The sequence below is a fragment of the Stegodyphus dumicola genome, chromosome 2, assembly GCF_044657685.1.
Source record: "Stegodyphus dumicola isolate Sdum_Otavi_A_Nest chromosome 2, ASM4465768v1".
Lineage (NCBI taxonomy): Eukaryota > Metazoa > Arthropoda > Arachnida > Araneae > Eresidae > Stegodyphus > Stegodyphus dumicola.
This window is the reverse complement of record NC_140769.1, coordinates 94,590,991-94,608,216: the sequence shown is the minus strand read 5'-3', so window position 1 is coordinate 94,608,216 and position 17,226 is coordinate 94,590,991. Positions and strand designations below refer to the sequence as shown.

At 31.1% G+C, this 17,226-nt stretch overlaps 1 protein-coding gene across 9 annotated transcripts in view; it reads left to right on the top strand.

The window, feature by feature from the left end:
• Positions 1-17,226, top strand: part of LOC118192715 (protein tweety-like) — a 128,810-nt gene that overhangs the window by 44,349 nt on the left and 67,235 nt on the right. For all 9 annotated transcript variants that reach the window (XM_085810932.1, XM_085810931.1, XM_085810934.1 and 6 more), the window contains 2 exons: positions 1,548-1,692; positions 9,835-9,995. In XM_085810932.1, the coding sequence (XP_085667058.1) occupies positions 1,555-1,692; positions 9,835-9,995 (299 nt within the window). In that variant the 5' untranslated portion in view covers positions 1,548-1,554. The remainder of the gene's footprint in view (positions 1-1,547; positions 1,693-9,834; positions 9,996-17,226) is intronic.

Genomic DNA, 17,226 nt, shown 5'->3' with positions numbered 1-17,226 from the left:
AATTGATAACAGTTTTGAAGGAAGCCCATGTTTCAGCCAGATTCTTCAGAAATACTAATGGTGGAAATCCATCTGTAGAATCCATGTAACACCTCAAGTTGATTGTAATTGAGTTAGTTTAGCGGGACCCAAGAGAGAGATTACAGAAGGAGTACCACACCGCAAATGCTTCCATGTTATCTCGCAGAAGCAGGGTGCAAGTTCATTAATAAAAATTATGATCCCCCCCCCTTATGCTTCATGGTGTTCACATGCATATAGTTGAAAAAGACTTATAAAAGCATTCCTTAAAAGGCTACTACATCTGCTTTTGTTTTGTAAAATTAAAAGAAATTTTAAATTAATGAAATTAAAAATTATAATGGTTATTTAATTAATTGAATCATTTTCGCTTATGTATTTATTATTATTTATTCATAATTTCACATTTAAAAATAGCACTGTAGTAGTGCCATCTGAGAAATAAATAACTAACCAAAAGATGTAGATCATATTCTATGTCCTGTTCAATTAATGCTAATGTTTCATGGAACCAGTCAGTATTGAATGTTATTAAAATGGGCATTAATTTGAGCATTGAATAAGTTTTTTTTTTTTTTTTTTTTTTTTTTTTTTTTTTTTTTTTTTTTTTTTTCAGAATTCTTATTGGATGTCTTAAGTAAAAAGTGATGAAAATTAAATTTTAATCTGTGGAATTAATTATTGGAACTAATAATGTAAAAGTTGAATATCACATATTGTTAAGAAATTATTGGGTCCTTATGTATTAGCACAACTAGAAGATGTAATAGATGTGTAGAAATGCTAAATTTTCAGTGTGTGTGAACCTCTGGCAACAGTGTACGTAACAGTTTTTCAGTTTTAACAAGTAACCTTACTATTTTCTTGTACATTGTTATATTCAAAGTTCCAGTGATTTCTATAGCCAGATTATGACATAGTAGTAAAATCAGTTTTAAAATATATGCCTATGAGATTTTCCTGCCATGGAAAAACTGAGCTAAAATTTCAGTACTTAAAATATTGCAACCACCTTAGTAGAAGCTGCTAAATTTTCAGAAGTCGCCAAATTCTGGCAATCATATGCATAACACTTCTTTAGGTAGCCATATCCACTGTAAGTTGCAATCTGAAAATTCATCGAATCACCTTTTTCTTTTATAAAAAAACTGCCAAACTGTGGCAAGATGGTTGCACTAATACTAATTACCAAAATTTCTGTAAAAATACAGTATTTAGCCACAAAATCACTCAAGAGCAATTTATTTGAATCTGTTATTACAGGGGTCAGTACGAAATTTCCGTTAAAACAAAAGGAACAAATACTTGTTTCCAACATTTATTAATTGATTTTTAAATAGACACCAGTATGAAACTTAAAATATATCTGCAATAGATAGTTTTTGGAATTAGAAGTTTTTATTCTCTTTCTTCAGTAAAAAAAATGCCATACTATGCTAAGGTGGTTGCAATAGCACTTAAGTACCAATTTTAGTTAAGTACCAATATATATATATATATATATATTTTCTTTTTTCTTATTTCAGCTAAAACATGGCTCATTCAGACATAGTGCATGAAACTTATCACATTTCTCATATTGCCGAGTGGTTTCATGCCTTTCCTCATGTTGATATTAGATTTGCATCAGTAAATACAACATTTGATCCTAGCAATAGTGCTTACTTAGAGGTAAGACTTTGTTGATGTAATTGATGTATAATGATTGTTTTAAATTGTATCAATTTAAGTTGCACAAAATACTTATAATTTATTAGTTACAAAATAAATATTCAAAGAGGTGTTTTATTAAAATAAATTTTATTTAATGACTAGTTGGATTAGATTTCTAAGTTTTTAAGAGAGCATAAAAATAATAGTAGGCAAGAAACTTGACAGCATGCAGAATGGAACATGTGGTTTGAGAAATTTAAATCTCAAAGGAATCTTACTAAACTGCAAAGAGAGAAGAAAAGGTGATGACACACCATTTGGATTTAGCGAAAGTAACAATGTAGACATTCTGTGTGAGAAAGCTAGTACTTTTGTAGAATCCTGTAATATATATAGTTAGAAATATGTGAATCAGTTGATTTTTTTTATTTATTTTGATTTTTAAACTGCACCTACCAATTAACCTGCAGGTTCTCTCAGCTGAATAAATTGTTTCTGAGTTGTTAAATCTATTAAATTGATTTGTGGATAATTAGTACAATTCAAAGTCTGAAATCCAGGTAAACGAGAACAATCTATTATCCTGACCTCCCATCAAATTGTTTTATCTTTGAAAAATTTTCCTTTTTTTCTCATGCAGTGTAGAAATAGAGAAATATTTACATGTAATGAAATTGTGGTTTGATGGCATGACATGAATGATTTGATTATGAATCAAACTTGCATTAAAATTTTCGATGAAACTGGCCTTTTTCCATGATTCACTGTGAACATAGAATAGCAAACCCGTGTAGATTTTTTCATAATTAGAACTGTCCAAAAAATGTAATCAAAAGTACAAATTTGGAAGCACTGATGTAAGAACACTAAGGCATAGAAATACTGATAACGTAGATATTTGATGCTTAGAGCGTCCATCCATTTTGAAAAAGAAACAGTCGAGATGGATTAAATTCCGTATTTATTTAAATTCACTTTTGTGCCCACAAGTCACTTGGCACTTCAATCCTGCCTATTTCCGGAACATATTTGTATTAGCACAACTAGAAGTCAATGGAAACAAACATAGGTGATAGCAGAAGCGTCTTAACAGGAAGAAAGCATTAGCGAGAAGAGAGAAAGAGTGTCACAGTAGTAATTGAAGAGGAAGAAGGGAGGAAGTCAAGTTTTAGTTCAGGCTAGTTTTGGTTTCCAATTATTTTGATTGGGTAAGAGACATCTCCATTAAGTGTTACATAAGATTGCATGATTAATTTGAATGATGCAATTTAGACTAATGGTGCAATTTCTAAGACAGAGAGAGAGGAAGTTCCCAAATTAAATGAAAAATAAAAGAGGTTATAGTCAATTAAAATTAGAAGTTTACTTTCATATTGTTTTATCTTATATATATATTGCAAGAATGTAATAAAGTAATCAAAAGTGCCTTTTTTAAAAATAGAAAGAATAAATAAGACTAAAATTAGCATCTTGAGCTGCTGAATTTTTATAAAATTAATTCAAATGGGTAAGGTATTGAAAACCTAACAAAAGCTGCTTAAATATTTGAAGGTAACCTATCTTATGAACTACAAATTTTTCAACAGGAAAAATGGGAAAAAACCCAGTACAAAAATTTTTTTGGTAGTTTCCTCTGTTTAAAGCTTCAAACAGAACTTGTCAAGGGAAGAGTGTTTTGAAGCCTCAAACCAAGTTGATCAACTAGACAAATGTAAACATGTTTCGTTCTGAGAAATTCGCTGAAACTTCAGATCGTTTTAATTGAATTCAGTATTGTTTGCAAACTTATTAAAAGTCTCATTAAATTTGCCTCTTTTTCCAACATGTTTTCATCTTCTAAGCGACATAATGTACAAAAGTGCTTAAAGTAATTACTATAAAATTATGGAACTTAAAATTTAAAATATACAAATCCAAAAACATAAATGGCCTAGAAAGGGAAAGTCCAAAAACAAGGTAAATGCAAAAGAATAAAAATAATCAAACAATTTTTTCACATATGAAAATTAACTTGAAAGGCCAAAAACAAGGGCTGACACGAGAATTAAACATTTGTCTTTTAAAATCTTGTCAAAGTTAAAAACCTTTATAAGTAAATAAAAAGAAAGGAGCAGTTTTGCTCAAAAAGGATGAATGTTTAAAATAAAAGATAAAAATAAAAATCATATCTTTCACTTGATGCTAACTCCGGCAGCAATGAAGCTGTGAAAGTTCTGGACATGTAAAGGTTGTCAAATTTCAAACAAACCTAATGGGGGGGGTACCGTGTGCGTGTGTTTGATTATGGCAAAGCCTTGAGGGCTATCTGCCTAAGGGGAGGGATGCCTTCATGGAGGACTTTCTAAGGGAAACTGGCTTGGAGGGAGGGGTACCAGAAATTGGAAACAGTCTACTACAACAGATAGCAAGCCACTTCAAAACCTGAAACAAGCCATTGTTATCTTGTTGGTATGCCAGTGGAGGCTTCCGAAAATAAGGTGGCATAGTGGGGAGTGTTAGGAGGTCGTAGTCAGAGGTAACCAGTTAGAAAATGGCGTCATTTTTAAGCATTTTGTTTGAAAAGAGAACTATACAAAATGGCTAAATGTCCAAGTTTTAGCTCAATCTGGGCAAAAAAATAGAGGAAATGGATAAGTATTTGTTAGTAAAAGGTCGTTGTTCTTCACACAGTCGAGCTATAAAAAACATCTTAAAGAAATGAGAAAGGCCTTTTTTTGTCATTAACAGGATAGCTGGCCAGTAAGTCAATAGAATACTTAATGTTATTTTGATCTTGAAAGCCAAATTCAAAGAGAACAGAGAAATTAAATTGCATATTTACATTAAATCACTTGTGCAAGTCATCCACTAGTTACCTCCTTTGCTGGTTGAGTAAAAAATTTCATGTCACTTAAAACAAGTAATTTAAAAATTCAGGTAAATGCCGTTTTTTTTTTTTTAAGGAATGTAAAATTACTAAATTGGGAATTTGATTTTCTAGGAGGATGTAAATAAAATATTTTATTTCTTCTTGAAGAAAGTCAGTGTTATTGCAAATTCTTTTTATTATAAGTAGTTAATTGTATTTACAATGAGTCTTTTTGAAATGTTAGAAGTCCAATTGGTCAGTTTAAGAGTGTGAAACTTGACCTGTAAAAGTGTTAAAAATATTTACGCTGTTCTAAATTCAGTGATAATTAAAATTTATATTGTGTGAAAAGGAATAAATTACAGACTGCTGAAGAACTACTAGCACCCATAGGTATACTAATAGTTTCTATTCTTCTCTTGAGACTATGTAAGAATTGTGTTAGCAGATCAGGGAGTATAAGAAGGCCCTCATAAATATTCTCAAAAGACAAAGTGGTGTAAAGATTTTCAAAATCGTAACAGTTAATATTAAAGAGGGAGCTAGCCTAATTAGTGTCATTTTGGAAGGAAAAACTAACCTTTGTAGAAAAATGTAATAGGAAGAACAAAAACCTTGGAAAGAATGTGTGATTTAGCAAGAGAAAAGTTTTTTGCGCATAAAGCTGCTAAAATATAATAAGAATATAATAAAGTAGTCAAGAATATAATAAAGTAGTCAGAAGTGCTTTAAAAAAAAGGAAGAACAAATAAGATCGTGTATGTCTTTGACAGTTACTGTGTTACAGCATTTGGAAAGTGTATCCGTCTTTATGAATCATCCTGTATATATATGTATTAAAGCACAGGTGCTTTAAAATTGTCATCCTTTTAGCTGAGATTGATTTGTCTGAGAAGTACCATTATTTACAACTGTATTGAATCATCCTGCATGTCATTTTAGCTACCTGCAGGCTATCAGATCATAATTTCAGTGATTGTGTGTGAGGGTAGAGGATTTTTATTCTGTACACAATGACTAACATCCAAAATACATTTTCTTGGAATGAAATTTGGCTCATACTTGTTTTCTTTTGTTGACATGGCAGTGAAGAAGGAAAAAAGAATTAGATTCAGTTAGTACAGCAAGATGTGTTCTTTCTTAATTTTTGATTTGGTCCAGTTTATTATTTTGTTCAGAGTATTAATACGGTCAAAAGTCTTTAATCCGGACTCGTCGGGACTTCAGCAATTCTGGATTATCGGTTTTTCCAGATTATAGATCATCGGTTTATATCTGGTAAGATGACGTGCAGAAATTATATAAAAATATGAAACCGTAATTTATGAAATAAAAAGCAATTATGATCTAAAGGGTATCAAAATTTACAAAAAAAAAAAAAAAAGCTTTATATTTATTTGTTTACTTTATTAAACATTTCTTTCAACGCGTGCATGCGTAAAGCATACATTACGCATAGTCGAAATTAGAAAATTGCAACCAGAAAACTATTTGATGTGTATTTGTGATATTTATAATGACGAGGAATTTGATTTAAATCATATCAAAGACGGAGTACATCAAGATGAAGTACTACATTTAGTAAGGAATTATAAGCCGAATAAAATAAAAACATCTGCCCAGAAGATAAGGATAGTGCTGACAGATCAACTTCCAGTTCATCGCGCGGCGTGACGTCCCCCCCTTCCGCAGAGCAGCGTGAAATTGATAAACAGATTTTGGAATGGTTAGAGAAACAAAGAATATGTCTTTATCCATTTTTTGCAGTAATTCCACTTTTTGTTTGATGGACATCGAAACATGCTTTCGCTTTGTATATCGTTTGGTAGCTCCAGAATCGGAAATTCTTTTTGACATAATCGAAAGTTCAAGCTTACTTTTATAAAATTGCTCTAACAATCTGAAAAAAATAATAAGCCAGATCCAATTAGAAAATTAAGGAACAACACAATCTGCAACATTAACTGAAATAGATAATTAGATAATTTTAGCTTAGCTTATACCGTCCGTCATATGTTAAATGCACATGTGTAAACGTATTATGCGCATGCACAGAATGTTTGTTACTTTGAGGTCCAGATTATAGATCATTCTGGATTATGGACGTCCGGATTAAAGACTTTTGATTGTATTATCTTATCAAAATTAAAAGTTTTGAGTTCCTGATTATATCGGAAAGAGTTCATAATTTTAGAATTTTAATTTAATAGAAGCTGCAAGTTATTTCGAAATCATTCAAACAGAAAGTGGAATTATTGTAAAAAAGGGGTAAAAATGGCAAAATAATGTAAGGTGCATGCCATTGAAAAGTCAGCAGTATATGAGATTGAAAAACGGGAAGTTTTGGAATTGTTCCTAATTTTGATACCATTCTCACAATGAATAACACAAAAATTATTCCTCATGCTAAAAGCAAGGTCATGATAAAGATATTTTGAGTTATGAAAGAGTATGATTAAATGAGGCTAATGGGTTCAAGCCAAAATATTTCTGAAGAAATGGACTTAAAATCTAAGTGCACATATTTAACAGGTTGGTTAACTAAATGGACTTTGGTGATTCCAGATTTGGGATTTTTCTGGATCATCAGTTTAAAATTTGTAAGATGGCATGTAGAAATTTTAAAATTAAAAACATGAAATCTTGATGTATGAAATAATGAAGCATTTAAGATCTAAAGGGTCACAAAATTTACAAAAACGTCTTAATATGTATTTGTTTATTTTATTAAACATTTCTTTCAATGTAAGTTGTTTCAGTTGCTTTTTTTTTTTTTTTAATCCTAATATTTTTTCTTTAATTCCGACAGAATTTCTTATTCAGTTACAAAGTTCCATTATTCAAGTCCTAATTGCTGTGTCGAGAATTCTGACTAACTTGCCAATCGAAATTTTTTTGTTTTCAGTAACTTCTCTTTCACCTTCTTCACTATTGATAGCGGTATGCTCTGGATCTCGATTTCTGGATACTACAGATTTTGCCGTCTGTTAATTTATTGATAATTGGGGCATTGTCATCACAATGAAAAAATTCTGTTATATCATCTTCATTTATTACCGCTTCTCCCCATTTCTTTACAAAATCCATTAATTGGAAAATTAAATTCTTTTTGTTTGATATCCGAAAACCTTCACATTTGCAGCTATCATCATCATCCTCACCATGAAATGTGCTAGCTGGCTATAAATTACGCCAAGCAGCTTTTAAAGTATCTGGAGACACATCCTCCCATGATCTTACGATGCTCCACAAAGCAGATTATACACTAAAATATTTTTTAATGTCTTGATTAGTCTTGCTGTTATTCAAGAAATTTAATATGGATTTTAATAATTCTACTTGATATTTGCATTTTCCATATGCTCACTATTTCGATATCTATAGGCTGAATGATGGACACACAATTTAGAGGAAAATTATTGTTGGCTTTAGTTTTCCACATGCAAATTTTGATCGGAAGTCAATTGGCGGTAAGCTAACGTGGTTGCCGCTGATTGGCCGATGACGTCAAGATCGGCGGGTTGGCTGAGTATTATATATATGTACGCCGGTATCGGCGAATGTTTTTGTTCTCTTGTGTTATTATGAGTTAGCATTATGCTAGGATTTCTTTCACTTAATGATTTTAAATGTAAAGGCTACAATGTTAGCTCTTTTATTTTAATTTATGGAATAAAGAATGAATTTTATTTAGATTAGTTTTAGTTTTATTTAAGGGAGGCAAAATATGCTTTGCTTTTATCACCACTGCCAACAGGATTTTGGGCGCAGCGCCAACAGCTAATCAGTCATCCAGTTCAACTCAGCATTGAAGGAATGTAGGTGAAGAGGGACGTTATCCACGAAAAGAAGCTGACCTGTCTTAGAAGTTTGTTGAAGTCGTTGTGCTCACACTTCATTGAAGATGTCATTACTACCTGAAGGTTTTGAGCTGTTAAACCATGACAACTGGGATCGATGGAAAGTCGAGATGAAAATGCTGTTACTGGATAGAAATTGTTGGAGCTTCATAGAAGATAAAGAAGAAGAATTAGATAAAAGTGCAACAAGGCGTGAAAAGCAGGAGTTCACGCTGAGAGAGAACAGAGCATTCACTACATTATATTACAGAATTAAAACTGAGTTCAGGTCGCTGATACAAGAATGTTCAAGTGGTAAGGAAGCATGGGAAGTTCAACAGAAGCAATTCAAACTCAAAACAAAAGCAAGGATAATTCAGTTACTGGATGAATTTTTTAGTATTAGATATATGCCAAATGAAGAAATAGGATTATTCATCGCAAGGATAAGAATGGCTGCAAAGAAGTTGGCTGATGCTGGTTACAACTTGGCAGATCTTTTTAAAGTAAAACAAAAAAAGTATAAAAATAAGTAATTATGTAGGTATAATTATGTAGTAATAAAGGGTAAAATAAGTAATTATGTAAATTTAGCTAATAAATGCTGCATAAATATAGGTCTTCATGACAAATCAAAAAAACAATGCCGCTTGGAGGAGTAATCCTCAGTGATAAAAACTTATTAATTTAATTATTACTTTCAGTAGCTTAATCATTTTGGTCAGAGGTAGGCCCACATTAATTGTTCTGCTTTATTAAACCAGATAAATTATTTTATATATAAGTCTATGAACCATGTTATTGTTAAGCAGAAAATTGCTGAAATTGAGTTGATGTTAATGAATTGTTTGCCTTGTTTAAATAATGAATAGTATTCAGTCCTGTGGCTTGTAATGTTGTGGATATGTATGTATAAAAAAAAGGTTGCTGCTACAATTGATAATCAATATCACTTACTGACCATTTAAAGCCGCTATTCAAAGAACCATTTTTATCGTTAAAAAATAAATATGGAAGAGGCAGCTAGTCAGAGGGGATTTGAGAACAAGTATTTATATATATATATATATATAAAGGTTGCTGCTACAATTGCCAATCAATATCACTTACTTTAAACTGACCCGTTTAAAGCTGTTGTTCGGATGAACATTTTTATCGTTAAAAAATAAATATTGGAAGAGGCAACTAGCTAGTCAGAGGGGATTTGAGAACAAGTATTTATTTTGCCACTTTTCATTTTTTTAGCTTCATTTCTGTAAATGATTATTTAGTTCTTTGAAAGCTTTAAAATTAAACAAAACATTTTGCTGTCCAAGGGGATTATAGGAATATCTTATAAAACTGTCTGTTAAAATAAAAATGAAATGCCTTTGTTGGAGGAGCAACATCGATTACTGTATGTCACATATCGCATACTGTATATCACAAGTTTTTTGACTTGAAACTGCATCTGATGAATATCTTCCTTTTCAGGCATTAGGAATCATCATAGCAGTTCCTGGATTTTATCTGATTTTAACTTTGTTAGCTTTTTTGATATTTTTTTTATGCCGTTGTTGTGATTCAAGCTTTAAAAGGAAAAGAAAGATAACCCCCTTGAAATGGACGCTTGGCTTTTTTGCTATTCTTTGCTGGTAAGTATTTTTAGTGAGATAAGTGAATAACATATTAAGTTTTTATCTTTATGTATTAATTGATGTCGGGTTCTTCATTTGGTGCTGAGATATGACAATAATTTACCATTACACATTTGCTTCCCTCGTACTTTATCTATCGAATTCTAACTGCATTTACAGTCTTCTTGTGTTAGTTTTGACATGTTCTGTATTTATTATTTTCATAATCAATCTTCGTGATATGAAGGATAATGAAATAGAAGGTATCCATTTCTCCCCCCTTTTTTTTTTTCAGAATCACAATATTTTGCCAAACAGCTGCTAATGTTTTAATTCATTTATAGTGAAATTATAGGTTAATGAAGCAGAGTTAATCATCATTCATTTATCATTCAAAGTTCACGAATGAAAAGGCCATGTAGTCAAAATAAGGATACTAAATTTGTTCTAAGTAGCTGAATCACTTTGACAAGTAGCATACAATTTATTTTTTTGTCATTTTGAAGTGTTAAAATTGGTCAAATCCCATGAAAGATGCTGAGTATGATGGATTAATTTGTTTTTAATTGAAACCACAATACCCACTGCTAATTAAAATCAATTTTGTTCCAAATATGTCTAAGTTTTTTTTTAAACAGCTGAATTTAGTACGCAGTACTTTGTGTGTTGCAGATTGTGGTAATGGTTTTAAACATATCTAGTGAGATAATAATTGACAGTCAGTCTAATAATTAATACCTAAAATAATAATTAAAAATTAATGCTAAAGTTAAAATGCTTATTCTGTTTTGAAAGTTATTTTTTTTCAGCAGTACAATTACATAGCCATTAAAATTTAAAAAATTATAAGGGATTGATCTATCAATTTGAAATTCTTATTGTTCTTTACCACTTTTTCAATTATACAATACTCATTATAAAATTTATAATTACACTCACTAGCTCTCTAATATAAAGAAAAAGAAAGTGATATAAAGAAATATAAAGTAATATAAAGAAAAAGAAAGTGATATAAAGTGATATAAAGATATAAAATGATAAGGCAGCATATGTTGACCTTATCACTTTCTCTTTCATTCTTACAAACATGATGAAAATACACGAGGCCTCTTTATTTTTTTTTTTTTTTTTCTTTCTTGCAAATATTTCTGCTTTATTTTACATTTTAAAATTACAGTTGCTATATATATATTGGAAAATTATATTTCTTCAAACAATTATTTAAAAAATGTCTATTTATTCATTCATTGTGTATTTTGGGTCCCAGTATTCGTCACAGTGCTTTTGAAAACTGCATACTACATTGAAACAGCATATACCATACAACAGAGTTAATATGTCTTTCAATGGGTTGTTCAGAAAAGATATATAATCAACATTTTAATTTAGAGACATGTATACACATAGTTTTCCACTGGTTTACACAGTTTTTATCATTGTGCCATTGCTGTACATATCATCCTCCCTAATAAGCTCAAAATTTTCATTTTTTAAATCACAAAAGTCATAATATTATTCTTTTTAATGCTTTAAATTTTTCTTAATGCCTTTATGATTTTCTTCAGGCATTTTGCAGATATATCCTTAATCATCCTCCCTTTTGTATTAGCTGTATAATATAAACACTTCTGAAACTGCTTGGACACTTCTGAAACGATACATTCTCATAAGTAGAAGCATTGACATCTCATAAGTAGAAGCATTGTTTCATCAGAAATTTAGGCAGAGTAAAATAGTGAAATAATTTTGACTGCGATACTGCACATCTTTAGAGACTAGGCATTTTAAGGGGATGAGATGAAGATTTTACTGGTTTTATCAGCATTGAAAACGTCTATAGCTGATATCCATATATGTCATTGGATAAATTCCTGAATCTTCAACAAATTCGGTAAGACATCTGTGGGTTTTTTTTCGCTTATGATATTGCTTGACATTCTATGATGTAACTTAAATTCATACAGCCATTCAGTTGAAACATAATCAGCCTTAATATTCGCTGAGGATGTTACTTTTTGTGACTTTTCCTTCAGCATAGGCGACTTCTTTGGAATATATGATGTACTGCACTGATTGAAAACATTTCACCATCTAGATATTTTTGCCTTAAAATTACTATTTCTTTTAAGTAGATTTTTTGAAAACTGTGTTCTTTTTTTCCATTACCCTTTTTTCATCAGTATTTATTTTTAGTGTTGACACAAAAACACAAAAATATTCAGTACTGTTATATTTCTGTAAATTTTGAATTCTTATAAAATTCCTTGAAACTTTATGTTTGTCTTTCAGAGAGGCTGCCTTTCATTTTCTAGATACTTTAGCTGCAATTAAAGCTTAAAGCAAAACCCAAGAGATAAATATAGTTAAAATGTGCTTTACAAATGATAAAGGAATAAAACATATCCCAAATCTTTCTGGTCAACAGAATCCAGCATTTATTCTGTCTCGCTAAGTGATCCGATCATTATATCGGCTGCATGTATTCTAAATCATGTATTTTGACAATTTTAAGACCACTAATTGACGTATTAAAAACATGTTTTTAAAATCATATGTAATAGTATGAGAAAAAATTAGTTATTTGAAACATCCTTTGTAAGAAAATCAATATAAATATTAATATTTCTTATATTTTAACTAAAAAATGTGATATGACCAAAAGTGTCGAACTCTCTTATGTCGACCAAAAGTGAACGAGCTTAATGTATTTTGTTAAATACTTAATTTGAAATTATGCGGTTCTATGTAAGCATATCATGCATAGGATTGTTGTTTCTATGGAAAACAAAGATTCAATCCAAATATAGTCAAGTTTCAGTAAGTAAAAGCTGAAGACCTTTTAAAAAAAATTTAAGTATTAAAAGGTCGACTTCGGTATCTGTTTTGAGTAATCTGTTCTGATGACTTGTCTTCAAATTCCTAATTCCGAAAACCATACCGTCAAATATTTTGACTAACTGAATGTCAAGCAGTCAAAGGTTTAATGTGTATTCACTGGTAATTAAGTAGTCGAATTATTTTAGAAAAATAAAACCATTACAGTGTTTACACTGATGCAGTTTCTTGTCTTGATGCCAATATGACAGGTGTTAAAGAGAAGATAATGTTTGCTAAGTAAATCAATTACTTAGCAAACATTTAAATAAACTGAGTGTCATTTAATATAAATACCTGTTTAATCTTCTATGGGTGAATAAAGCAAAGAGATAATTTTCCCGTTTTTAACTTGGATTCCACGAATAGTAGTAAATACAATAGTAGCAAATGTAACTGAATGTTCATTTGCACTATAATTTGGTAGTTTAAAAACTAACATGTTGACAAAGCTCTTCTTCATGTATCTGAGAATATAATAACATTTTAAATACTTTATTTAAAAAAAAAAAAGAAAATTCTCTACGAAAGTGATTCTTTATGAACGCTTCTTCGGCAGATTTTCTTCATGTACTTTGCCATATTTAAATAACCAACCTGCCTAGTTTAGGCAGGATTTCTAAATAGCAAAACCAGAAACTCTCCAAAAACTAGTGTAGTTATCCACTACACTAGATGGCAATGTTTATTGTTTAATGGCAATGTTTATGGCAATGACAATGGCAATGTTTATGGCAATAAAGTTTGTGGCAATGTTTATTCCAACATAAATGTTATAATAACATTTATGTATTCCAACATAAATGTTATAATAACATTTATGTATTCCAACATAAATGTTATAATGCAATAATGTTTATGGCAATGTTTATTCCAACAATGGCAATGTTTATGGCAATGACACTGTGATATAAGAAATACAGCAGCAGTGCTTGAATTGCCAATAATCTCTTTTTAAGATTAATTCGTTAGTTAAACTTACTTAATATGTACTTTTTAGTGGAATTGAAGGAAAGAGTAGGTGTATACATGTTAAAACCTTGAGTGATATAAAATTACCAAGTATGTGCACAAAAAAAGACAGCTTGTTAAATTTTAAAAGTTATTTACAATAATTTTAATAAATTCTAACTTAACAATGAATGTAATACTTAAAACTAAACATAACAGCAATAATAATTTACTACGTTACTAACAATTAGAATTCATATTCATAATTAGAATTTTAAGCACATAATGAAAGTGTGCTATGTAAAAAAATGTTCTATTTTTCAAACCTTAGAACAGTGGTGCGCAAACTTTTTTCGACTGCAACCCTTTTGTAGAGAGAAAATTTTTGGCGACCCCTAAAGATAAATGTTCACAAATACGATGTATATTCCGCGCATTTCTTTCGTTTCATCGAATGAAAACATCATCATATCTGACTCATATTAATTTTATTCTATAGTTTTAAGAAAATACTTTTTGTATAACACAAAAATCAGTAAATTGCCCTTTAATGAGATGTATGTGGCTGCAAGTTTCTAATTATCTCATCGATGTTTGGATGTATGTTGCTAATTGCAATTTGCATATCATCTTCAGGGTTTAAACGCGAGCGGTATTTAGTTTTAATTGAAACTAATTTGCTAAATCCAGTTTCAAATAAATACATTGATGCAAATTGTATTAACACTCTGATGGCATTCTTGCATAAAACGGGATATTGTTTTTCCACGGATAGCCAAAATTTTTGGCAAGGCTGAGTTTTAAATTGATTTCGAAGAGTATAATCACTAATTAGTTCTATCAATTGCTCTTTCTCACTAATTTGAGGAGTTGAACTACATAGGTCAAAGGAAAATGGATCACGAATCCAACCAAGTTCGTTTTCAGGAAAATCCTCGAATCTTCTCGAAAAATTTTCTTTTAACTTTTCAACGTGATTGGAAATGATGTTTTTAAATGTAAATATATCTATTTTATTTTCCTTGATAAAATCGTTAAAGCAAATGAACATGTCGGTGTTGTTTTTATTCAGTTCAGTTTGCCAGAGACTAAGCTTATTCTTAAAAGCTTGAATTTTACTGGCTGAAGTTATGATAATTGAATTCTCACCCTGCAAGCTCAAATTTAAGTCGTTAAGTTTTTTGAAAATATCAACTAAATAGCTCACCTTCTCTAACCAAACTTCATTTATATAATAACTTGCCAATCTATGTTTCTTTTCGATTAAAAACATGTACACTTCATTTCTCAAATCAAATATCCGTCGTAGTATTTTCCCACGTGAAAGCCGACTTCGGTGTGTAACAGTAATCTCTCATATGTTGAGCCTATCTCATTGCAAAGTATTGAAAAGAGACAGCTGTTGTGGCTGTTGCATTTAATGTAGTTAATTGAACTAACAGCATCTTGTAATATGTTGTGCAACTCTTCATCTATATCTTTTGCAACAAGAGCTTTCCGATGAATCATACAGTCCATATGAGGCGCCACCTTCTGAATTAAGCCTCTGAGCCCTTTATTCGAACCTGTTAATGCTGCAGCACAATCAGTACAAACCGTAACACAGTTTGCCCAGGTAAGGGACTTTGTTTCAAAATATTTTTTCTCCAGTTGTTCTTCCTTCCAAACTTTTGCAACATAAAAACTTTTTTGTTATATCTTCATTAAAAATAAACCTAATGTAAATAATTAGTTGTGATATTTTAGTAATATCGGTAGTCTCGTCCAGTTGTAAAGCAAATACAGATGAATTTTGTATGCGTTTTATGACTTCTGACTCGATATTTCGTGACATTTCGGAAATCCGCCGAGACACGGTATCTCTTGATAATGGTATTGTTTATAGGTCATTTCCATATTTATCGCCATGCATAATTGATGTCATCTTAGTTGCTGCAGGAAGGATAAGGAATTCTCCAATTGTATGGGGTTTCATTGTTTTTCCTATTAGATAAGAAACTTCTAAAGAAGCTCGTAATGCTTTCTGAGGTATTGTTGTAAATTTCTTTAAATGTGCACTTTGAATTTTCAGATTTTCAGCTCGTCTTTGAAACAAATCGGCATGTTTATTTTTAAGTTCTTTATGTTTAGTTTCCAGGTGCCTTTTTAATTTAGCTGGTTTCATGCTCTCATCTGCTAATTTTTCATTGCAAATGACACATATCAGGCGTTCTTCATCATCAATAACACAAAATGTAAAACCATACTCAATAAATTCCTCATTGTATTTTCTTATTTATTTTTTTAGATCGGGCATTTAATTCAGTATTTTGTGACTCCTCATCAGTATGTGGCGTTCCGACAGATACTTCAACTTCTATTCATGAGATGGCGCCACGTGTAAAATCCAGTTCTTAATCGGAGCAGCAAAGCGACGTCATTACTCACTCAGACTTCTCGCAAGACAACTGTACGCGACGGTAGCATGAACTGTGTTCCGAGCTCTGTGTTGATCTCTGCAATGTAATTTAAATTTTGATTTAGTACTTAATGTATTCTTTTGTTATAGGAGATTGTCTACTCTTATTTTCTTTAATTATATCATGCATTAAGCACACGACCACCAAAAGTGGTGACCTTTTGACTGAGCACGCTACTGACAATAGATTTTCAATGACCCTAAGCCACGTGCATCCAAGGCATTCTGAAGAACTGACTAAAAATAACAACGAATATGGACATTAAACGTACCCCTTCAATTATTTCTAGAAGTATTGATATATATTGCTTGTGTTTTTTTTCAAAGTCGTGCATATCATCGCAAGGAGCTTCAGCAAATCATCAATGTGATCTGTTCCGTTCCGCTGACTTCGCCAGTCGTGCAATAATTCTTCGATCATTCAACTTTTGTGACAAATGTGATACAATAGTGATTTTCGCTAAATGTGCTACATGAGTAATTTTTCTGCAACGTGCTACGGCAAAATTCTTCCCTCAGTGTTCGAAAGTAGTGAATTTTTTTCCCATGTGTTACAGGAGTGATTTCCTTTTTTCCTTCGAAAGTGCCTTAGCAGTGTGAAGTGGTGATTTTGTGTGTGCGCAATACAAAATGAACGCATCATTTTTTTTCTCAAATAGGGGTTTCTTTTCAAATGCATTTCGGTAAAATATTATTTGTGTGTGTAATTGCTGACCCTGTCTTATTTGTGTGTGTATCGTTACGTAAATTTTTTCTGCATGGTTAAAATATTTATTGTTATCATGGTAAAATATCAATAGTGTATCCTCAGGCTACAATATTTGTGCTGTTAAGGGTTTATTAATTAAAGTGAAAATTATCTATCAGTATGCCCGACGATATTCCACCAGAGCCACAAATCACACGCGTTGCGGTGAAGCCACCGCCTTTCTGGAAAAATAATCCTTCATTGTGGTTCGCTCAGAT